General features: G+C 52.6%; 1 protein-coding gene across 1 annotated transcript; it reads left to right on the top strand.

Annotated features, from left to right (window-relative positions):
* The first annotated feature begins 1,526 nt into the window (after positions 1-1,526).
* On the top strand, positions 1,527-25,138 carry bdnf (brain-derived neurotrophic factor). Its single transcript, XM_028957024.1, is given in 3 exon segments — positions 1,527-1,643; positions 24,081-24,388; positions 24,390-25,138. Coding segments are annotated over 2 exon segments (792 nt in total). The 5' UTR covers positions 1,527-1,643; positions 24,081-24,101; the 3' UTR covers positions 24,895-25,138.
* The last annotated feature ends 250 nt before the right edge of the window (positions 25,139-25,388 follow it).

Below are 25,388 nucleotides of genomic sequence, written 5' to 3'. Positions count from 1 at the left end.
CCAACACTGTCAAAGAACACATATTCAACTCATATTGCTTGGGATAAGCATTGGAAATCACCTACGAGCCCAACATTCCAAGTGAAACGGTGTCCTACGAGGTACTGCTGGCCAGGTTAAGGGATGAAAGCTCAGGGCCCTTGGGATAATGGGAATATGCTTTGTGATGCATCTGACTTTTAACTGGCAGCCCTGATGTGTGTAAATTGAGGGATGCAGTTTTGTCACTTTCATTCATAGTGTGTTTTATATCTTTATTCACCATAGGAGATTATGATAATTAGAGGCTGGAGCGAGGAATTCTGGTCTCTTATTGGACAATCACAAACCCTGCCATGACACCACTTGCAGGCTCACTCTACCCTGGAAGGGGGTCCCTCTCTGCAGAAGGGTCAAGTGTGGGGGGTGTCAACTGTAGGGCCTGTCGAAGCCCATTGAGACGTACTGTCTGTGATTTTGGGCTATATAAGAAATAAATGTTGTTGTTGGTGGTGGTGTCTGTGTGTTATGTAATTTTTCTGGCTGAGCATGCGCTCCATAAAGCTCCTTTAAAACACAGCCCATGCAGGGCACTTCATATTTCCAAACTAATGCAGGAAGTGGAGGGTGGGAGAGAAATTCATAACCGGAGCCTCTGACAGATATTGTTCTCGTCATGTTAGCACAAGTGATTATTTCTGATTTCCACCGCTAACTGCGCTCAATTACTGTAAATTCATTTTATCACAGCCGGCCATTAAAGCGCCACTAGTTTTGTCCGCGGTGATATAGTGACCAAATCCACTCCCCCCAACCCGAGCTGCCAGGGAAGATGAATTTCTCTGCTGATCAACTTTATGAGCCGCCGTGACACACTGTCATTCACACTGTCACCTTTTATGACATGATATGACAGTAATCACTGCATAGGTGCTTCCTTCTGCATAAGTAGCTTGATCATGCTGCAGAAAGCAAGATTAATGTCACTTAAAATATAGGGGAAAATATAGGGACCTATTCATTTAAAAGTCTCATTGTCATTGCATTGACTAAAAATGGAAAGAGCAGTTTGTGTCCTTGCTTGTCTTCAAGTGTATTAGCTCTATCGTTAATGAAGGTCAAAGGTCAGTGTGACGTACATGTAAAATGTGGTTTGGAACAGGCCACTCAGAAGACACGTAGGCTCTGCAGGGCACTCTCAGCATTTTGCCCAATTATGAAATGTATTCCTATTTATTCACTCCATTATTTTCTTTCAAAATTCACTCTGCTCCACTTCTGTTCAAAATGGCTTAATGACGGTTTATGTAAATGTATGTATCAATAAATATGAAATTCATGCCGGGCTTATTACAGGACGTCCAGGGAGCTCGGGCTGCAGCCCTTCCTCATTCCCTGAGATTCGAAATGGAAAATATTCAAATGGCGGGTATGGAAATCCCGGGATGAGCTCCGGATTTGAAATGTAAAGCAGGCGCCCTGGGAGAGAGCTCCTCCGACCCTGGATCTTCTCCGTCCTCCTCCTCCTTCGTGGCAGCAGCAGCAGCAGCAGCAGCAGCAGCAGCCCGTGGGTCGGAACTCTCCAGAAGCGGGAGCAGAGTGCGAAGGTGGAGTCGGCCCTCGTTGGGACATCATCGTCCCCATGCCCATGTCTGCGCTGTGAGGTAAGCTCCTTTCACTTCTGTCACCTGCAAGTTTTGATCTTTGGACGTCCCACGCAGGAAGTCCTCGCCGTCTTGGTAAATGCTTTGGTGCTTTGGGGTTGCGTCCTTTTGCATAGAACCAGATCAGCGATTTCCACCGACAGGAGAGGCTCAGGCCGTGTCAACAGAGCAGCCAGTCAAATATATTCAAACCATCGAATCACAGCAGCGGGGGCGTAATCTCGCAGAGGGCCTGTCTCTCATCAGTTCATCACTATGTTAGCAGGCCCCGTCCCCCCCGTCCTGGTCTACTGGTCTAAAATGAAAGGCCTGTAGGCGTCCCAAGGTTCCGCGGCTGGGTACATGGCTTTTCGTTTTTTTTTCACCCATGAATGGCCCACGATTCCCATTTTAAAGATTCGTCTTACGTTTACATTTTACATTTACGGCATTTACCAGACGCCCTTATCCAGAGCGACTTACAATCAGTAGTTACAGGGACAGTCCCCCCCCAGGAGACACTCAGGGTTAAGTGTCCTGCTCAGGGACACGATGGTAGTAAGTGGGATTTGAACCTGGGTTTTCTGGCAAGTGTGTTACCCACTAGGCTACTACCAGCCCGTCTCTGCCTGCTTGGGTGGAATGAAAGGAATCTAGAAACATCCTATCAGTCATTACTCCAATTCATGAAATGCGCGTTACATGAACTTTCCTTGGGAAAAAAAACGAGCTCTGTGCTGTAGATCTGTGGACGCGCGTGATGCTGACGCCGATGCCGATCCCGACGCCGCTTAGTCAGAGCTTTTCTGCGTGTAGGCCGCGCGCTAACGACGGCCGCGCGTTTAACCGCGTCCAAAAAAGGTCTCCTCCCAAGGCGCTCTCTCTCTCTCTCTCTCTCCACCTCGCCCGCTCCTTCACTCCTCATTACGCCAAACGCAGAGCCGGAACGATGAAAACAATATCCAGTCCGTATCGGCGAGTTAGTGAGACTCCCACACTCATTTACAGCGCGAGGAAAATAAACCCCGGTGATGAGTCACCGCGCCACGCCGCGCCGCGCTCAGGTTCCTCATTTCTCTCCCTTTCTTCTCTCGCTGCTCGCTTTCTTTCCTCTCGACCAAAACGCTGCGTCCGTGACCTCCCGCGAGATGCCCACCACTCACCCGCCCACGGTACAGGTGTCCGGTGGCTTCCCCGGTAGAAGAGTCGAGCAGAACGTTTGGTGTTTGGTGACGACGTCGCTGGTCAGCTGACCCCGAGGCCACGGCCGTGTCCAGAGAACATGTTTCTGTCTCTTTTCCATCGGGGAGAGCCGCTTGTTTACGTTGCTCGCTTTACAAATTGGGCGTAAGCGGGGGGCGTTCGGTGCGGCGTGTTTACTTTGGAGACGGGGCCGGGAGGGACGGGCGGCCCCGCCGCGGCCCCGCTTCTGGGCCTCCGAGTTCAGCGTGTTAACAGTGGCCGTCTTATCTGGCCGCATCAACTTCGCTTTGTTTAAATGGAGAAAGAGAGAATTGGGGTGGGGGGGGGTGGGGGTGGTAACGGGACCCCACAACAGGCAGTCGGGGCGGCTGAATGGCTTTGGACGCAGTAATATTATATCTCTCTCCCAGCTGGGGGCCCAGACAAAGGTGCGCAGCCAACCGCCAGACTGAGCCATGTCATCTAAATGGCGGAGGCTTCTTCTCCAGTGTATTACATCCCGGCTCTTTGTGTCCGCTGAATTTGGCCGGGAAAAGGCACAATGGGGGCAGTTTGTTCGCCCCCGACAGGCGTGCTTTTATTTTGCGGCGGCCCTTTGATGTATAGAGCTGTGCGATTCGGCTGGGACGTCCCTCGCGGACAAAACGGAGAGGGGGGGGAGGCGGCGGTGGCAGGGGATATCCCACCCCCTTGTCCGGGCCCCGAACAATTCAGACGGGGCTTTCAGCGACGAGGACTTTCGTGCGCTCCGGGACCCCGACTTCAAACCTGTGCGCCTTCCATCTGTTCCTCCGGTGGGACGAGGAATGCCTGCGTTTGTGTGCGCGGCCGGGGCGGGGCGGGGCGGGGCACGACGGGACGGACATGTCGGGAATTGTTACGCACCTTGGGTCGCCAGGTGCAAGAGGGTTCACCTGGTGCCACGGCGCCGTTGCACCTCCCGTTGAGTCCCGCGCCCGTTTCATTACAACATTACTAGCAGAACAACATTACTATCTGCATGTTGGAGAAGACTACCCATGCAGCACTTTTTGTTGGTGTGTAATTACATCCGACACCCAGGAGCTGTTTTAACGGACAACATTTTAAAAGGGGAGGAGCCTGAAGGCATGATTGACAGCTCTCACACACCCAAAGCGTTGCAAAGCGTCCATCTCCTCCCTCTCTCCTCCGTTTCCCTCTACGTCCCTAACTGGGGATGTCAGTGTACGTCACAAATGTGACCTCTGCTGCTGACATCTCAGGGCCACGCCCACCACAAAACATGAACCTTATTTCGATTCACACTTTAATTGGGGCAAAAACGTTACGTTCCTCATTCTCCCAGATACTGAACTGAACTAAATAAAATTTCTTTCAATGGGTGACACCATAATAACGAGTTGTGTACTGATTGGATATCAGCTTTACATTCTGTGCATTTTATTTGCTAAATGTATATTTTTGCCGAGTACTGGTTCTGGTTGCATGTTTCAGCAACCTCCTTAATAAATACAGTGGACGTGCCAAGATGGCACAAGGACGAATTGCAAGGGGCAGAGCTTTGGGGTGATGTTGAAAGACCCCTGACATTGACACATGCCCATCAAATTTCATCCGGATGCTTTAGTGACACTCAGATTACTCCGTGTCAACTACCACTGCATGTTAAGGAATGCAACGAAGTTCCTATCATTTCCGTGGCAACGCCTGCAGTCCGAGTGGCTCGAGCAAGTTTCCTGGCGAGGGGGGGGGGGGGGGGGGGGGGGGGGGGGGGGGTCAAGGCCATGCAAATCCCTGCAGAAACCCAAACCCTCGGCCCCGAGCTCCTCGGCCTGGGGAGCGGGATGCAAATATGGCCGATGCAGTCAAATGCGCAAGCGCATGTGGCCGTGATCTCTCCGAGCCCCTAGGAGCGTCGAGGCGCGGGCGTACGAGGGCCGCGTCCTGCCCCTGCCTTTCGCTCCCCGCGCGAGTCGGCGCAAGCGGTTTTGCGCTTTGGAGAAGGCATTCCGGGAGCCTTTCATGCTGCTCACGCCAATCAGTGGTTTGTGGTTCCCTCGGTTGAATCGACTTTTTTATGGCAAACAGACATCGGAGGGAAATCAAAAAGTAAACCATCCGCAGAATGGACACGCCTGGTCAGGGAGAGCGGCCGCCTGCTCTCATTAACGATAAAAAACATAATGAAAAGGCCCCTATAGGGAGGGCAAATAAGCCGTTTTTGAGCAGCCATCACAGGTAAATGCAGCTTCTGCACCTGTTCCTGGGGCAGGAGCTCTTCCATTTACAGTACATGAAGAAAGGTGAATGAAATAAAAAAGATGGCATGTAGACCTGTAACAATAAAAAAGAGCCCCATTCATACAAATACAAAAAAAAGGGGGGGGGGGAATAAATGAAGATAAAATATAAATACATTTTTAAGATGTGCACTGCTGAAATGGGGAGAAGTGAACCACTGGGTGCAACATCCCCATCCAACGCCCTACAAAAGGCTCTCAAATTCTAGAAAACAAAGCAACAGTCCCACAAAAAGATTGTTTAATCCCCTCCAGCGGAATAAAATAAAGAACGTCCCGTATACACTGGGAGTGAGACGGAGGGGTGGGATTTCTTCCAGCATAATAAGATCAGTGAAGTGAGATGGTGGAGGATGAACAGTGGGAAGGCCGAGAGGGTTCCAAGCACGGCACTGCAAAACAATGAAAGGGTGGGACAGGACAAATGACCAAATGGGCTGGACTGGTCAGGGCTTGAGTTGCATGAAGTGCCATCTCTATTGCAGTTTTTAACCACAATCTTATTAGAGGGTGTAGAGGGTGACAAAGTCTGGGGGAAACAGGGTGGACATCAGAGGTGAGGGGTCCTCCAGTGCAGTATAGCTCTAATGTTAGCAGAATAAAAAATTGGGGAAGTGATCGTAACAAGTGCTCGGGGAGAAAAAAGGGTACAAGGGAAATATATATGGGGAGGCAGTGGTGGCACTGGCAGTTAAGGAAGCGGACCCGCAATCGGTAGGTTGCCGGTTCAAATCTCGAATGAGCAAAGCACCGTCCCCACACACTGCTCCCGGGGAGCCTTTCATGCCCAATGCTCACCAAGGGTGATGGTTAAATGCAGATGGTTAAATGGTGATGGCTAATACAGTTTATCCTTCCCGTCAGAGATTAGGGCGAGAGAGCCCAACCCTGGCAGTGCTGAGCCAGTCTGTCCATCAAAGGGGAGAAGTTATTTTGAAATAAATCTGAGTATTTTTTAATATACTGATGCTCCCTGTGCGGGGGATAAGATGTTGCAGAGTTAATTGGCATTAATTGTAAAATGTACATTTTTATTTTTGGAAAATAAAAGGCCAACCCTCGTATATCCATTATGTCATTGTTGCATATGTACTGTGTATGTTATATGTTGCTTTTTTAAGGTTGATTATGATGGCTGGTCTCTGATAATCTGATAATTTCGAATTTTCGAACGCGCCACTATGCTTGCATATTGTTGCTACTGTTGAAACGTCCGCATGCAGCGGCGAGCACATTTCAACGCGCTCTGCAGATCGGGTCCCCAGCGGGACGTGCACAGCAGGCCAGAGAACAGTAGGTAGAGAGGTAGCAGAAATGGCACGGTGCCGATTCATCCCCTCGCTCCCGGTGACTCACCTGCATTCATCAGCCGGAGCCTGTCAATGGGCTCCGGCGGGCAGCCGTGGGCTCATTCACGCCGGTGCAGCCGCGGCTGGTGTCAAGCAGAGACGCGAGTGCCGTTGCCGCTCCAATCTCAGCCTACCTGCTCACATACCGTGGGCATGCCCGTCGATGACCAAATCAATACCTGATCAATTACACAAAGGCCTTCTTCTACGTTACGGAAGGCAATGCATGTGATGAGATGCGTACGCTGATGGCCCTGATGCTGCAAAAAAAAAAAAAAAAAAAGAAGCAGTGTTTCTCATAAAGTGGCCGGTGAGTGTGCCTTCTATTTCGAGAACAGCGAGTCCAAATCCGGCGTGTCCGCCCCCCCCCCCACCCCCCATCTAAAGCCGCTCTGGTGTGTGCGCAGCTCAGCATCTGGCCTCATCATCGGGCCAGCATCCAGTCAGGGCCGCCGGGCGGGGAGCCTCCTGCCGCCATCAGTGCCGGGATATTTTTACCTGCAGGTACGAGTAATTCATGACGCACAATCCTCATTACCGATATTTATGGAACGCAGATTGAAACGCCGGAGCGATACGCCGTCCCCCGAGGGCCCATCCACTCTTAATAGTTGTCGGTAAAGTGAGGGAAGGTGGAGGCCGCAAAGTGCTGACGGCAGCTGGATTTTCCTCCTCTCTTCCCCGGCACAGCCCCGCTCCACGTCCAATAATGATAGCTGAGACCGTCTCGCGGCCCAAACGCAATTAAACAACATAAAGAAAAAATATTCCTCGTAATCACGACGACCGCGTCAAAGCCTGTCGGCTCGTGATGCATAAAGATTATTTAAAGAGCATCAAGTCAGTGTAACAGAGTTAATGACCTTCTCCCTTACATACGCACAGTTTTTTTGTGTAATAACTGTATTATAAATGTATAACTACCACTGCGTCACATGCAACCTGACGCTGACCCCTAACTTAACTGGAAGTGCAGCTGCGCCGGACAAGACTCATGGGAAACTATGTGTAATGAATGACTAAAGTTGACGTATATGGTGGTGCCCTGTTTCTTGGCCTTAGTGGTCAAGGACGCGGCCCCGTAATCAGAAGGTTGCCTTCTGAACCACTGAGGTGCCACTGCTCACCAGGGGTGAATACAGGGGACACTTTCACTGTGTCACCGTGTGCTGTGCCGCAGTGTTTCACAATGACAATCACCTCACTTTCACATATATAGTTTTTTGTAAATTTCCCACTTGTGGGACTTATAAAGGATCATCTTATCATCATCAAATATATATATATAGTTTTTCTTTCTCAATGCAGCACCTTCCCCCACATGGTCGTTCTCTGAAGGTGCGGCCAGGAAATCGACTGTTCCGGGACATGCGTGGCCTCGTCCGCATTCATTAAGAACCAATATGATTATTGGCAGAATTGAGTTTGGGAGAGGTACAGAGGCCGGACTCAACGTCTCCCACCATCGGATGGCGACGAGATGCCCAGGTTATGAAGCGGCGCCGCCGGGAGCCCCATCCCAGAGAAGTGAGTCACGCCCAGACGTGATGCGTATGGGAAGAGAGGGATGCTGGGACGTGGCCTTTGCTGTCGGTTCCTGGGAGGGGTGTGTGAAATAACACGGCGCCCGGCCCTGGGAACAGACGCGCTTCATAAAGATATCAAATCAGCCGAACGCACGAGCAGGGAAATAAGAGAATACCAAACATGATGAGAATCCCGGGGACAACAAGCGGACCAGCGGCCCGCGCAGCCCTCACAGCGGAATGGGTTTCTGCGGGGATAATAGTCTCAGAATTGGGCAGCGAGTGAAGAGGCGGCTTGGCGAGCTTCCGCGTCGCCACTTCCCCCAACCAGATCTGGCAGAGCTCACAATCAAACACAATCAATCACTACTATATGATGTAATGAATGATTGATTTCGGGGTGATCCACAGCTCAGAAAACCCCCGTGATTCTGAAGTGATTGTCATATACACAACACAGCACACAGTGACACAACGAAATGTGTCCTCTGCATTTAACCCATCACCCTTGGTGAGCAGAGGGCAGCCATGACAGGCGCCCGGGGAGCAGTGTTTGGGGACGGTGCTTTGCTCAGTGGCACCTCAGTGGCACTTTGGCTGACCCGGGATTCGAACCGACAACGCTCTGATTACGGGGCCACTTTCACCACTGGTAGGCCACCACTGGTAGGACTTTCTTATCAATCATTGTTTTTATGTTTGTTTTCATTTAAATGGAAGATGGAGATCCTCGATGGGGACCATTTTTTTAAAAAGAGGTTCTCTGTGTGCTCATGATGTCCCCAAAGCCATTTGGGGGTCCCAAACAACAGGGACCTGACTTTGTAAATGTTAACATGGACACATGTCATAGTTGAAGAGAATGCTAGATTGTGGCCTTTAGATTTTATGCAGGAACAATCATTGTGAAATTCTGTCTTTCTACCCAAATATGATAAGTGTAAAAGTGAAGTGATTGTGCACACAGTGAAATGTGTCCTCTGCATTTAACCCATCACCCTTGGTCAGCAGTGGGCGGCCATGACAGGCGCCTGGGGAGCAGTGTGTGGGGACGGTGCTTCGAACCGGCAACCTTCTGTTTACGGAGCCTCTTTCTTAACCGCCAGGCCACTACTGCCCCATTGGACAAGTGGACGAGTTTCCTTTGAGGAATAAGATCACCCGGCCTTCATCCTCTTACCATTAAAATACATAACCCGTGGATTATTGCAGATTAATGGCTGCAGTGTGAGTACATAACCATCCGTTACCCTCCAGGATCCTTTCATCTCGCCATGACCCAGCGTGTCCTTTGGACCCAGGCTCTGCGGCTTGTCCTCCACTCGAGTGCGAGGATCACTAGCGCACGCTGTGATCTCGAACTCGATTCTGGATTCGAATAGTCCCGGCGCGAGGGCGCGTGTCTCAGACTGCCCTCGGTGGGCGGGACCCCAGGGGAGGTGGGCGTGCGGCCCGGCTGACCCGCGGGGCAGGGCGGGGGGGGCCGGAGCGGAGGAGGCCAAGGAAGGCGCGGCTGGTGAGTCAGCGCAGGAGCCTGTGGAAGCCGTGGGAGAAAAGGCATCACTGACGGCGCCGAGCGGCGGCGAGAAACTCACCAGTCCGTCCTGACCGGCAGGTTCGGCAGCGCTCGTGTTCACCAGCTCACGTACAATACAGCGACCACGTTGCATTCGCTTTACACCAATTACTCTACCGGTTGTGACGATGACGAAACTAGTCAACCCGTTCGCTCCCTCTCACGAGACGTGTAGATTTATTTCCCACAACCAGCTGAATCCAGGACACGGTTCGTCCTTTCTCGCGGCAGCCCTGCTGTAAACACCTCCGTTTTTCAGAAGAAACTTGGTATCGGAACGTGTTTCTGCGCCGTTGACCAAATTGCCTTGGAGATCTGGCATATACGTAACTTAGCAACAAACACGAGTGTGTGGAGTGGCCCTTTCTTCTTATTCTCTGTGCAACTTCAAAAAAATTGGAAATCGCTTATTCTTAAGAAGAAGAAACGTGGTTTGATCGTGATGCTGGTTACGTTCTTTGTGTTTGATGAAATGGATTTGATCAAATCTGCATTTTCTTCATCTTTGCATGTCATATTTCTGCATATTTCGCAGGATCACTGTATGGCATTTGGTCCTCTGTCCTGTGGATTCCCATGGCTTCCCACCCTAATGACCACTGGCCACATTGTCACTGTCCTCCTTGACATGTACATATGGTGTTAATTATCCCTCGCTGTCCGCTAACCATCAACGCGTAAAATTATCAGGGTTCCCAGGTCCCGTCACAAGGCCACCTGGACCATTGGCACATGCGGTGAGTGGTGACCATCCGGGATCTCCGGATCTATAGCGGGTATTGGCCACCGGGCGCCCCAGGGTGTCTGAAAAATACACTGCTCGAGTTGAACCGGAATGGCGGCTGACTACCGACGCCCCTGGGGATCCCTGGATGCAGGAGGCGGGCTTATGATCGATCTCTCAGTAGAACCTCATCGCCTCGGGTTTGTTCCTCCTCGAGCCTTTAATTGAACCATGGGCATGGTGTCCTAACATGACACCCGTCCCGGAAGACACAGGCGGGCATGGGGAAACTTATCACACGGTTTCGCAGGGTCACGGCCTGTCCCGGAAGATGCCAGATGAATCATGGACGGATGTAGAAACAAAGAGACACAAAGACGTGTTCGGACCCGCGGGGCAACGTTCCTGCACAGGTGCTGCAGGGCGGCATGTTCCCGAATCCCATCGAAAAATTCAGAGCAGGGGGGGAATCAAATCAGGGAAATCAGCGCACGGGTCTGAAAACCAGATTGTGAGGAATGAATAAACTGGCATAAAAACGATGTGCTTGTGGTGGTGCGGCAGAGACAAAGAAAACGATTAAAAAGTTTGAATATTGATCGTCCCGGTGATAAGTGTAAAAATTAAACGGGGGAAACTTTCACCTCCGCTGGAGTAACATGGGATCAAGTGTCTGGCTCAGGGACGGACACCATGGAAGTAAATCGGGTTAAAAGACACCCACCGGACTCCACCTACTATCCTGTCAAGTGACGGTTCTTGATTTATGTCGCATAAAAATGCTCCTTTCTTCTGTGGTATGGATGGAGAGGATGAATGAATGGATGGATGGATGGATGGATGGATGGATGAAAGTTTTTTTTTTTTTTTTTTTTGGTTTGGTTCCAGTGCTGACGAGCTCCACTGTCCAGAATCCAATTCCTGGCTCCCGAAAGCAAGGATCACGGCTCAATTTCGTACCTGCAGTCTCTCTGCCTGTCTGCCTCTCCCTCTCTCTCTCCCTCTCTCTCTCTCTCTCCCTCCGACTCGCTCCTCCTCAGGTCTGCGTTCAGTGCGTCCCTGTGATTTTTGAAAAATTCTCCAAACAATTTTTTTTTTTATTTTTTTGACTGAGTTATTAATACCACGCTGTTCCACTTCTTTTTACAACTCCCTGGAAGGAGCTGCTCCTGGCTCCGAGAGCAGCAACTCTCACCTATTACTCAGATCACTTACCAGCACATTTGTGGCACACATCGAGGCATCGCGCCTCTTCACTGCATAACAATTAGATGTGTGCGTGTTCCGGGCGCGACTGATGGAATTTTACTGAAAACACACACATTCGGACCCGGAATTCGTGAGTCCGAGTTGACCGCCCGTTCCGAACCGCCGACACCAGCGCAGCAGAGCCCACCACGACAGGGACGAAGGCAGGACGAGCGAATCCGCGACGACGCAGAGCAGGAGCCCGGCTGGTGTGAGTATTACCACTCGGGTCGCCTCTCCCGTGGGTTCGAAGGCAGCAACAAGTCCCCCGAGAACTTTTTTTTTTTGTTGTTTTTAATGCGCACGGGAAATTGGCTTCTTTCTTACCTGACCCCCCCCACCCCCCCCCTCCACCACCACCACCAGCACCACCCTCCCTCCCTCCCTTCCTCCTCCTCCTCCTCCCCAAACCCGGCGGAGGAAAGCCGCGCGTAAAAGTTGAGGTCTGGTGCGTGGATGTGGGCGCGTAAACTTTTTCACGCGGCGCGCGTTATAACTTCGGCATGGGAGATGGGCGACGGGCAGTGCGCGGTCCCCCCCTCTGCCAAACGGGCTGCGTCTGAGGCAGGGGCGCTGCGTGGAAGAATCCCCGCGTTCGGTCCTCCCGGCGCAGCCGCCCAAGGTGCCAGAGAGTTTAGGCGCGCCGACACCGCGAAGGGTTATTAGCCTCATAAGTCACCCAAGTGGTGGGCGATCTACTGAGCTTCTCATATGATGACTTCAAACAAGACACATTACCTACCAGCATCTGTTGGAGTGAGTGGATATTAAGGCACTTCTATCTCCAGGACAGCAGAGGGGAACATGGTAAGTGGCGCGGAAACATGATCCGAGGCGGGAATATTTACCCCCGCCCGGTTTTTAGAAACATGTGCCGGGGGGAAGGGGGGGCTCCGGGTATCTTTCGGAGGGGAAACTTTGAACGGTTGAAAGGATTTTTTTGAAATTATTATTTATTTGTTTGTTTATTTATTTATTTATTTGTTTTGACGGTATTCGGATGTCGTGGGGCAATTGTTGGCTAGGGTGGGGTGGGGGCACTTTCCAAAGGGGGGTGTGGGGCTGTTTGCTTTTGACCCTCCGGCGCGGCAAAGAGCAACATGTGCGGCGCGCAAAAAGCGCACACGGCTGCGGAGCCTGGGCGCGTCTCTCAGGTGTCCCCCCTCGCCGAAACGATCGGATATGAACGGGACGCGCTCGGCGGGGACGCGTTTCACGTGACGAGGCGTGGGGAACGGTAGAGTAAAGGCAACGTCCAGCAGGAAAGTATAGATTTTTTTTTTCCTTTTTTCGCACCCCCCACCGGTAGCAGTGATTTCAGCACTTCGGACAGCGGCTCTGGACGCTCCGGTGGCCGCGGACGCCTGACCGGACGTCGCCTGGTTCGCAGAGATAGGATTTTATTTTTTATTTTATTTCTTTTTCCCCCCCTGTGGTCGCGGAAAAAGAGCCCGGGCTGTAGGCGCGCCTCCGGGGCGCGTAAAAGTTGAAATAGTAGCGCTGCTCTAGGCTTCTCCGCTCTTCGGCCCCTTCTTTCTTTCTTTCTTTCTTTCTTTCTTTCTTTTTCATTTTTTTTTTGGTCGCAAAAAAGCACCGCTCGGTGTTCGGCGTCAACTTTGGGACATGCGAGCGTCGCCGCTCTCGGAGATCTGACCACTGATCGTGGTTGTCGGCTCTTTAAAAAAAAAAAAAAGGTAAGACGCGTTTTCTCCTTCCCTTACACGCTGCCTGCAGCCCCCCCAGTTCGATCGGGGGGGTTTTGTCCAACGTTGACCGTGTGGTTGGTGGTTTGAAGTTGTTTGTTTTGTGTGAAGAGATTCGGTGTCGTTTAATAACGCCAGAGTTGTCGGGAAATTATGCGCACAACACATTCCCACTAATAATAATAATAATAATCATAATCATAATAATAATAAAACGGCATTTAATCCCACGTGCCGCGAAAGCATGAAATGCGCTAAATTCCCAGAGGACGAGAATTTTGCCAAATGCGACAATTAATTCGATTTTATTCATGATTTTTTTTTTTTGCGGAGATCATGCGCCATCTATCTATCTGTCTGTCGATCTAGATCGGGCTCTAGATCTAGATCTTCTTTGTTCCTTTGTTTTCTTCCGTCTTCCGTTCGTCCGTTTGACGATCCACGACGCGCCCTTATCGCCAAAATAAAAAAATAAAAAAAAATCTCGCCACCCATCCGCGCGCGCGGAGGTCCGACGGCCGCTGCTCTCACTACGGTCCGCTCCGCCGGTCCATTCATCCCGAGCCGCGGACGAGATCTCGAGTTGGACGGCGGCGGGATGCGGAGGGACGGGAGAGGCGGGGTCACAGATGCTGGAGATGCGATGGTGGCGGGTAGATGGAGCGCAGATTGTGGCCGAGAGGAGGAGCGCGGGAGGAGAGAGGAGCCGCCGACCCTCGAACCCTTCCGACTTTTCCGCGCCAAATTAACTTTGCTAAATCTTCTTCTTCTTCTTCTTCTTTTTTTTTCTTCCGGGGAGGAGGCGGAGGACGCGGCCCGGCGCCCGACTCTTCTTTGTATCCGTGACCGAAGCGAGCGAATGGCGGGCAGCCCCGAGAGCCGCCCCGGGAGCGTCCGCGCCGTTCCTCTCCATCCTTCCATCCTCCCTCCATCCGTCCTTCCTCTCCGTGGTTCCGCGATTTCACCTGCCTTTTTATTTATTGGGATGGGGAATTAATTCTTTTTTTCTGAAAAGGTGATTATTTCTGGCCGTCCGCGGGAAAAGGATGTATGAACAGTGATGAGTTGTTATGGCAACACATCTCATCATCATTATTATTATTATTATATTATAAATGTATCTATCTCATATGCTTGTTAGAATTATAAATGCATTATTGCAATGTAGAATTATCATTATTATTGTAAGGCTTTGTAAGGACGCGTCTGGCTCGCCGGGATGTGCCGGTTGTTGCGCGGGCTCTCGTATCCGCCTCCCCAGGAGGAAAAAAGAGGAAAAACTTCCTCATTTCCAGCACATTTGTGCGATTTTCCCTGGGAAACGGTCTGTTTTTTTTACAGGGCAGCGCCGAGAGAGAGAGAGAGGGAGGGAGAGAGAGCGAGAGAGAGAGATGCGCGGGTTTGGTGGTGTGGGCGTGGGCGTGAGGGGGGGTCTGGGTGGGGGGTGGCACGACACACTTTGTATGTATGAAGGTTTTTTTTTTTTTTTTTAAATAGAACTTTCTGCAATGTACGTCATCGGATGAGTCCATAAATGGGGTGGTGTTGTCTTACTGAGAATCCCCCCCACCCACCCACCCACCCACCGCACATCCCACCCCTGCCCCCCCCTACCTCCAACACCCCCCCCCCCCCCCCCCCCCCCCCCCCCCCCCGCGCTCTGCGTCCAAAACAAACCAGAGGACGGCGCGTCTGGCTGCGGGTTTTACACGTTGTGGCTTCGTTTTTATTCTGGAGGCAGAATTACCTTTTAAAGGAAAACTGGCTTCGTTCACCGACCGCCTTCGCTCCCGTTTTTTAAAAAAGAAAAAAATCCGTACGGATTTATTCATCGAAATAAATGAATTATTAATTCAGACGCACGCTGCGTTTTTTTTTTGTTGTTGTTGAAAGCGACTCTTAAATAAAAACCCCAGATGTGAGATGCACAGTGTCCGTTAGTAATAAAAAAATTATGCTGACGCGCGCGGTCCTGCTAATAATTGTAATAATAATTCCGCGAATATTTGAACGAAATACACGTTTCGCGTGACGACGTCGTGCCGCGGGAGGCCACTGCGTGGCTGGTGCGTCGCCGATTCGTGCGCCTGGTATCGATTGGATGATCGTGTATCGGGTCCGAGCGGGTGGGGCTTGTTCGTTTGACCCCGGGCACGTTGCTGTGTGTGTTTGGGGGGTGTCTTTCCACCCACCTGCGTGTTTTTTATGAAGGGGGGGGGGGTCGTGCCAGCCGAATTAGACTCTCCTGCCCCCCCCCCCCCCCCCGGTGTGTGAGGCTTGCAGAAGCGTGTGTGGTGACGTGTGTGTAGGTGTGTACTTGCGCTGTTGTGGCCCTGGCTTCGTGCGTGTGACACTGGTTGGACCGAAGGGTGCGTTGCTGGTCATCGACGTGTTGGGGACAGCCTGCAGCTAGATTATGAACCAGTTTATGAACCAGAAGACCCAGGTTCAAACCCCACTTACTACCATCGTGTCCCTGAGCAAGACACTTAACCCTGAGTGTCTCCAGGGGGGGACTGTAACTACTACTGGTTGTAACTCGCTCTGGATAAGGGCGTCTGGTAAATGGCGTAAATGTAAATATAAATGGGACGGAGGACAGGTTGCTGCTGGGGGTGTCCCGTATGGACGGTCCCCGGAACGACTCCGACTCACTCATATCGATGCACTGACATAGTGGACATAGTGGAAATGTCTCTCTGTGTACACACACACACACACACACACACACAAGAGAACAGAGCGCCTGGAGATCTGAGTCATGCGTGGGGCGGCGGGCGTTATATTTCTGGACGCCTTTCGTCAGCCTCGGATCCTCTCGCCTCTGCCAGGTTTTCTGTTTGAAGCACTGCATGCTGGGAACACAACGCCGGCGAAGGGGGGGGGGGGGGTGTGGCTGTTCCTGCGCGTGGCGCAGCTCAGGTAGGTCGCGGGACGTTTCGGACCTCGAGCCGAGCCAAGACGGAAACGAACCCGCACCGACGGCCACGCCGGCTCCACCCCAACGGCCTGCCGGCGCGATGCCAACGCCGGCGCACGTTTTTGAGAAAGCCGAGGTGACGTCATTAGCGACCCGACCTATTGGATAGAGAAACGGCCATCGCTTCTGACGCCGCTCCGACCCTCTCAACATTCAACATTCCTGCTTCGGGGACAGCCTGGGACGAGTCTGTACACTGATGTCGTAGTTCCAAGCGCAGGGGGGCTGAAGGGGAGCTCGGCTCCCCCCAAAAGGCCGCAAGCTCCCCTGTAAAACCTCCGCGAGACGTTTTGGGGGGGAGCTCTGGAAAAAAAAAAAAAAAAACGCTCCACTTTCATATTTTACATTCAACGTTTTTTTTATTCACAAATGTACAGAATTCCGCACTCGGACTAGACGTTACCGGCGACAGTGACAGCCCCGCAACGCTGCGACGTTTTTATTTTTCAGGGGTACCCGGGCGACTCCTGTAACTTCGAGCCCCCTGTTTTTCCAGCGGGCCGCCCTAGGCCTGGTCTTAGTAGAATGGAGAGAGAGAGAGAGAGAGAGAGAGAGAGAGAGAGAGACAGAGAGAGGTTGTTTTTGTACTTCCTAATGAGATGCCGAGTGATTTATTTATGAATTACCTGGTTGGAACAAGCCTGGTGTGCAGTGTGTGAGTGTGTGTGTGTGTGTGTGTGTGTGTGTGTGTGGTTTTTTCATTTTTTTTTTTTATCTTGGAGTCATGTCGCTCAGCAATTGCTGATGCAACTTTTTGTCATCCAGAGTTTGCCCTCACCTCCTGCGAGCCTCTGGGATGAGCTATATTCATCTTGGCAAGTCCCTGGGAGTGTTGGGTGAGCGAGAGTGTGTGTGTGTGTGCGTCTGTGTGTGAACGGCGGAGCAGATGTGAAGGGCCTCCACCTGCTGGGACCCCCGCCGCCCCGTTACCTGGGTGGAGGAGGATCATCAGCCGCTTGGAGACGCTCCAGGCCCCGCCGCCTTCCCTCGTCCTGCCCGAAACGACGCCGCCCTGGCCCCTCAAGCCTTCTCGCAACCTCGACCTACGACGACCCCCTGAGCCTCACCAGGTTAAAAAAAGGGAGAAGTTGAGGACGTCGGACATCTGCTGGGTGAATGAGGCCGATGACAAAGGCATAACCTAACCCCAGCGAGGAGGAGACCCTTGATGTGGTGGAGATGCGTCTCACTTTGAACCCGCCTTTCCATCCTAACAATGGGCAAATATCAGTTTCACACTCCGAGGGACCCATGAAACCTTAATAAGCTTCCATTAGAATGTTGGAGAGGTGACCCGGCTCCTCAGCATCTGTCCCATCACAACTTTCAAATGGTTGATGGCGTCTTGAGCCATATGCCGCCTTACATAAGGAGCAATGTGGTCTTATTCAGGAAGCGGCGCCGGGGAGCATGCGCACTGCGCGCCCGTCGCAGAAGATGACATTAAAAGCCATCATTCGAGGCGACATTTAACACGGTAATACGTTTTACCAGCAGACGTGTGGCGTTCACGACCACGCGTACTTGTGCGCGACAAAACGTGGCACAAAGCAACTTCAGAAAAAGTCGTGCGTTCCAAAAAACGCGGACCTCGGGGAAGCCAGGGAGTGTGTCGCGTCTCCTCCGTTTTGCTATAAATTTGAAGTGCGCCACGGCGGAGATCCCACCGCGGGGTCTCCCTCGCTGGGCGGGCTCGTGGCTCGTGGATCGGGCAGCCCACTCGGCCGGCGGAGTCACGTGCTCCCCCCCACGTCACGACGGTGAGCCGCTCTACCGTGGACGCGCGCGATGAAGCCGTCACTCCGCGCACCGCGCACCGCGCTGGGATGCTGCAGCTTGGTCCGCCCCGACGTGGGAGTGCGTCGCCTCGGTAGCGTGTGCTGAAGTTTCGGGGAGCACCAGCGCGCCGCACGGGTCCAGGAGCACCCCAGATGATCCAGTCCTGGTGATCGGGCTGCTTTCCCACTCTGGACAGTAAAAGGTATGGGGGTCTCGGCTCGGCTCGGCTCGGCTCGGCTCGGCTCAGCCACTTCGGGTCTTTTCTCGTCTGTGTTTTTATTTTTGGGGCGGGGGGGGGGGGCGAGTTTGTCGAGAAGTAATCAAGTGGTGGATCCCGCAGCCTGGACGCGGGGACTGAAACTCGAGCCCGGCGTCATTAATAAGAAACGCCGTTATTATGTTGATTGAATTTCTAATGGGCGACAGGAAAGGGGTCAGCGGAGGCAGACGGGGACGTTTTCTTGTCATCTTCTAGCAGCTTTCCTTTGAAAGTCGGAGGCGCTGTCCCGCGGGAGAGGGACGGGGACAGGAACGGGGCTCCTCGGGTTGGCCGCCGACCCGCCGGACCACGGAACTTGTGCGCCGGACGTCAGGACGTTGTGCACCGCGACGGAACCGACACGACGGACGTTCGGAGTGACTGGCAGCTGCGAGCTGGTAAAAGCCGGGGCTGAAGAAGTAAAAAAAAACTCGATTCTCATTAAGACTTTATGGAAACTTGAACCTTTACGCGTTGGTTTACTCGCCTCTCGGCGCGGGAGCAACTAGAAATAGAATCCGTCCTGGATGTTATTACTATTATTATTATGATTATGATTATTATTATTAAGAATTAGTCATCGAAAATAAAACGAATAAGAAATAAAGCAAGTTTGTTCTCTTCGTCGGAATGTGCGGGAAAGTGGGCCGTGGTCGTGGACGGAACCGTGGGCCGGGGTTGTAAATACGGGACTCCTCTCGTAACCTAGTTATAAAAGGCCGACTCTGTCCGTCCGGCCGTCCGTCCGGCCTGCTGCGTGCGTCCCCGCGTCTCCCAACTTCTCTCGCCGCGGGCCGGTGCGTTTACGCAGACAAACGCGCCATCTGGCGGCGACGCGCGGAACTCCCGCCTGCCCTCCCCTCCCCTCGGTGTCGCTCTTCCCCTCTTCATTTGCATCGGAGGCCTCGTGGACCGGCAACATTTGGCCTTGTCCCTGTCCGCCGATCGGTAAAAAGTGTCCCCGAGGCGCACCGGTACCCGGGGGCTGTGCGAAATGGGCCGTAGCCGATGTTCGGGATCGCCAACACGTCCCGAACGCGGCTGCCGGTTCTGGCCAGGACCTGTCCGTTCTCCGGTTACACGAAGACCCGAACGTCATACATTAATTATCACCGGAGTAATGTTTAATTTGTGCAGCTCTTTCCCCGGCGGAACACTCGGCGTGATGGAGCTTTGCATTTCATTCCGTTGATTGCCTTGGTGTGGGTGCTGGACCGCCTGCGCCCTAAGCCATCGAAGACCCGCACGAAGGTCCCCGCTGCACGTCCGTCACGTCCTGTGCGTGTTTATTTGAGGACCGGGGGGACAAAGGGGACGTGAATCACGGGAAAGGCATTCGTGGTGACGGTCGGCAAATGTGGGGGAATTGAACCTAATTGGGCTATTGGCCTCTGTGCGCGGGCCAGGCTCTCCGTATTTCTTCACATCGCGCCGTTGAGGCAGCTGTGTGGCAATTGGACGAAGCCCTGTCGCCATGGGGACCTGAGAAAACATCCTCCGGTCCTGCGAGAAGGTGCACCGAAGCGGCCGGACGCCTGCGCCTCGGGACTAGGGACTAGGGACAGGTCTGTCAGAGCGTGTCTGTGGCCGGACGGACGTCTCGCCGGGCTAAACGGTTTCGGCCAATGTCGTTCTCGGCACCAGCAGGTAGGTAGACTTCTGGCAACCGCAAGGTCTCGGGAACAGTTACCGAGTCGGCCTCTTTCCTCCGACCGGGGCTCGTTTCCATGGCTTCTTTTGCTCCAGCTTTACATGTCACCAGCAGCGGGTTTTGCATGGACGCCGCGTGCCAAAGCAAACACAGAAGTTGCTGTTTTCCTTTTTTTTTTTTCTTCTAAACGCGCCCTCGTATTTGGACAGCTTTTCTCTGCCCTTCACCGCGGGATCTCTATAGGGACAAGTCAATGCCATGCGGAACCTGAACAAACATCGTAGTGTAAGGGAGCGAGCCCTACCTGGCTTTGTGAAAACAACGGAGCAGGTGCACCGCGGCGCCCGGCCACGCCGAGAAAGAGACACGGCGGCACTTTGATCGTTGCAGTTAAAGAGGCGCCCTGTGGCGACTTGGCAAGTCTGGTGCGTTTTGATCACTTGATGAAGTCGAGCTGGGAGGTTGCCGCTTTATTGGTTCGCGTTAGCAGGTGCGATGAAAAGTGTCGAGCTGAATAGCACACCTGAAGTTGACTGTAGAGTAAAAAAAACGTATAAGATAGAAATATGAGGTGAAATAACACAGGCCCGAACACTGAGCCTGGTGGAACTCCAGTTGAAGTGTAAATATTACAGCCTGATTTGCGGCTTAAGCAACAACTGGAACAATGTTTTTCTCAGTTGTTTGTGTGTAGAGCACGTATTCTTCATGGCCCATAATCATCTTTCATCATGTTGACTTTGGACATGTGTGATTTGTTTTTTTTCTTATGCACTGTACGTTTTTTTTTTTTTTTTATGATATACAATAAATGCATCCAGGAGATTGATGTTCAACACAAAGGGAAACGATTCAGCTGTAAGTGCAATCATATCATATCTAATATATTAAACAAGAACAAACTTGGCCGAGTGGGATTTCATTTTCTTCTGGTCTGAATAGAACGCCTGAGTTATTCCGATCCAGTCCCTCAGCAATAAGGTGATTCATCGTCTAGATTGCATTTTAACAGGATGTTGATTGAGAGCATAAGCCATATTGATTCTCCTGATGGAAACAGGAAATAGCCGAGTTAGAAATAAAATCGTTTGTTGTTCCTGGTGAGAGGCGACCCAGAGGACCGACGAGCAATTGCCGGTTGATAAGTGGCACTGCCCCCTAACACCCCCCCCCCCCCCCCACCCACACCCCTTCCACGCTCCCTGTGGAGACCCGCCAGGGACGTCATCGGGGTTGTTGTGCTGCAAAATGACGCGTGCCCTCCCTTCCACATCCTCCTCTTCCACCCCCCCCCCCCAACCCCCACCCCCCCGTTCCAGCGCCGGCCACGCCCCTCCCCGCAAGCTCCGGGCGAAGGAGCGCAGGCCACGCCCCTGCCCGGGAGGCGGCGGGAGACGGCAGGTAGGACGGGACCGCGTGGTTCCCCGTGATCCAAACTTCTGGCAACGCCTGCGAAAACTCGCAGATGTTTGGTAACTGGGACCTTGGAGAAAGTGGGGCAGCTACTGGGCCACATTTCTGTGTGAAGGTACCGCTCTTCAGGACGTCCTCCAGGCTCTCTTTTGAAATTAAGCATTTGCATACATATATTATATTATATATATCATTTTTACGTGTGGGCAGCTTTCATTCATGCTGACAATGTAAAAAATAATCTCGGCTTTATTTATTATATTTTCAAGTGACGGACGTGAGCACGTTTCATAGCTGGGGGAGCCGCTGCACCTCATCCGATAACCATCGACCGGAAGCTTGCGGCTGCGCAGAAGCTGAGGTTCGAGGTTTCGGCTTGTTTTTGACTGCGAGGAGGGATTAAAGTTGCCCCCACCTTCCTCCCACGTGTGCATCCTCACACACACACACACACACAAACACACACCGGCCCCCTCCCCCCTCGTGGACTGGCACGTCACGGAGCCCGGGGGACTCGGCGCTCATTAAGCAGAAGGATGTGATATTCTGAATCGAGACCGTGGGACTCCCAGGCCGCCTATTTATAGGCGACATGTCACCATGGCGGTCGCCGCGGCCCCAGACGCCAATTAGAGAATGAAACAAATTCCTTTCGGACGGGGCGCGTCCCTCCGTGTCTCCCGTCCGCCGCTGGCTGGTCGGGGAGCGGGTCGGACGCCGGGAGAGCATCGGGCGGAGAAGGAGGAGGAGGAGGAGGAGGAAGGCTATTTTTAAATGCACCCCCCCCACCCCACCCGCCCAGAAAACCGAGAGCCGAGGTCTTTTTCTGCTTTTATCCTCCCCTCGATGCTGATGTTGTCGCGGTCGTCTGATACGTGCAAGCGGGGTCCCTGGGATGCCCACGGACGTGCCGAACCGTTGTGACGCTTAGGGGCTGCGGCAAGGTAAGGTGGCGGTGTGGAGCACGGAGAGGGGACGCGTGTGTGTGTGTGTGTGTGTGTGTGTGTGTGTGTGTGTGTTGCAGCTCTGTGGGGGGGGGGGGGGATTCCTGGCGCGCTGCGTCCTGCCACAATCCGCGCCAGATGCCGAACTCTCCGCGCGTCGGGCTGGAATTATGTCATCTCCGTCCCGGACTGCGCGGATCGGCGTGTTCGTAACCGGCACCTGTCGTGCTCCGCTCCGCTCCCTGCCTCCCGACTAATGGCCCGCTTCCCAGAGTCCCCGCGCTGCCCGCGGCTCGCCATTCACAAAAAAAAAAAAAAAAGCAAGCCGCGACACAGACCGGTAATCCGGCGACTGGCAGCTCGCCACCTGAGGAAGAGGAGGGCGCGGCGGAACGCTTCGCCATTTTAAACGAGATTTGCCGCGATTTGCATAGCCCCGCCTTGGTACTTTGCATGTCAAGTGGCGTCGCGGAAACTCTGGACACGTGACCTTCGTTGACCTTCCTAACCTTCTCGACTCACATCAGCAACCTTTCCTGCTCCCGTACAATATCAGACGAATCCGCCCTTATCTGTCAACACAGGCCACCCAGAGACTGGTTTAGTCCTTAGTAATCTCACGACTGGACTACTGCAACTCCCTTCTAGCTGGTCTACCAACTCATACAAAATGCAGCAGCACGACTGATCTTCAACCTTCCCAAGTTCTCCCACACCGCCCCTCTGCTACGTTCCCTCCACCGGTTCCCAGTAGCTGCACGCATCAGGTTCAAAATACTGATGCTGGCCTACAAAGCCAAACATGGAGTAGCACCATCCTACCTCACAGCCCTTATTACACCTCACACTGCACCTCGTATACTCCGAGCCTCCAGTACTGCTCGCCTGGTCCCTCCATCTCTGAAGGTAAAAGGAAGACTCTTCTCTGACTTGGCCCCTCGGTTGTGGAATGAACTTCTCCTGAAGGTCAGAACAGCTCAGTCACTGAATACTTTCACATGGCAGCTCAAGAGAATATTTAGATGTACTTGTAACCTTCTTATTGTCTGACTTCTGTACAGAAACTAGAACAGAGTGAATAAAAAGATTGTATTCATAGTTGGGGGTCCTAGTGAACCAGAACTGATCACTTCATCCATGGTAACATGGAAGCACGTTGTAAGTCGCTCTGGAAAAGGGGCGGCTGGTAAATGCCTTAAATGTAAACGTTCAAACGTCACCATTCATTAAGAGTGACATCACGTCCTGTCGAGCCCGGTGCCAGACCCCGCCTGGGCGCTTCTATTGTGTCATGGATTATGATTGTAATACAGCTCGGCGAGGTTTGTTTGATTCATGTTCGATGCTCGCGTGTGTGTGCGACAAGAAGGCTTCGGTGGGGCTTCGCAGCCGAGGCCTGATGCCCTTGTTGGGCCCGGTGAGGGTCACACATGATTTAATAATACCCAGGAGCCTCTGCACATATATGTGTGGGGCCGCCGCGCGACACCATTAACGCCTCTCCCGAGAAAATGAAACAGGAACAATCACAGGGCCCCGCCAGACTGCCGGGCCGGCCCGCCGCGGAGGAGAGTTAAGAGTCTCGTTACTGCGGGTCGATGGCGATTGACGGAACATGGGGATGGGTTAAGTGTCCGCTAATGAGGCCTTACGGTAAGGCTGCAGCGATAACCACTCCGCCAGGCGTGCATTTTTGAGCAGGAAGTGAGGTCGGACGCTCCCGAAAGTGGAAGGGCACCTCCCCTTCGGCTCGGTTTCTCGCGCTTCTACGGTGCGCGGGGGGATTTAACGTGCTCTTCTGTGTCTCTCTTCCCTCCACAGTTCCAACAGGTGAGAAGAGTGATGACCATCCTGTTCCTTACTATGGTTATTTCATACTTCAGTTGCTTGCGAGCCACGCCCATGAGAGACGCCCCGGGCGTGCGGGGCCACCGAGCGGAGGGCTACCTGGGCGTCGCGGCGACGGCCGGGCGGGACCACGGGACTCCACAGAGCGGGCCGGGCCTGCCCTCGCTCACAGACACTTTCGAGCAAGTGATCGAGGAGCTGCTGGAGGTGGACGGCGAGGCCGCGCGGCAGCTGGCGGCGGCGCCCGGGGGCAGCCAGGGCAGCCAGGGCGGGGGGGGGCCCCACGGCGGAGGCCAAAGACGTCGACATGTACGCACCGCGGGTCATGATCAGCAACCAAGTGCCTTTGGAGCCGCCCTTGCTCTTTCTCCTAGAGGAATATAAAAACTACCTGGACGCCGCCAACATGTCGATGCGCGTGCGGCGCCACTCCGACCCCGCCCGGCGCGGGGAGCTCAGCGTCTGTGACAGTATTAGCCAGTGGGTGACGGCGGTGGACAAAAAGACAGCCATTGACATGTCAGGGCAGACGGTCACCGTGCTGGAGAAGGTCCCGGTGCCCAATGGTCAGCTGAAGCAATACTTTTACGAGACCAAATGCAACCCCCTGGGGTACACGAAGGAGGGCTGCCGGGGAATAGACAAGCGGCACTACAACTCACAATGCCGGACAACCCAGTCGTACGTGCGGGCGCTGACCATGGATAGCAAACGGAAGATCGGCTGGCGGTTTATAAGGATAGACACTTCGTGTGTATGCACATTAACCATTAAGAGAGGAAGATAGTGTACACAATGTATAGATTTTATTGAGAGTTCTAACAAAAAAAAAACACAAAAAAAAAAAAATGAGAGAGAAGAGAAAATATCTATTTGTATATATACACAACAGGGTAAATTATTCAGTCAGATGAAAATTTTATGGACTGCATGTAAAAAAGATGAAGTTTATACAGTAAAGTGATACTACAGTCTATTTATTGAACATATTCATGACCTTGTAAACAATTAAAAAAAGATCTAATCAGTCATTCGCGCCCAGTTTAAATTACTCTATCACATTCCTCAAGGCATTGTGTTATTTCTTTTTTCCTTTTTTTACGTTGCCAAGAGCTCGATTAAAAAGGATGGGGAGTGAGAGGAAGAACTACATATCTAAATATATATATTAGATATTTATATATATAAACAACCAAAAAAAGGAATAAACTTGCATGCTGCTTCAATTGTGAACTGAGAGACTGTCCCCATGTTGGGAAGGACACGATACTGACCAAAACA

Source organism: Denticeps clupeoides, chromosome 16, assembly GCF_900700375.1.
Source record: "Denticeps clupeoides chromosome 16, fDenClu1.1, whole genome shotgun sequence".
In the NCBI taxonomy this organism is placed as follows: domain Eukaryota; kingdom Metazoa; phylum Chordata; class Actinopteri; order Clupeiformes; family Denticipitidae; genus Denticeps; species Denticeps clupeoides.
The sequence above is the reverse complement of the archived record's forward strand: the minus strand, read 5'-3'. Positions and strand labels throughout refer to the sequence as shown.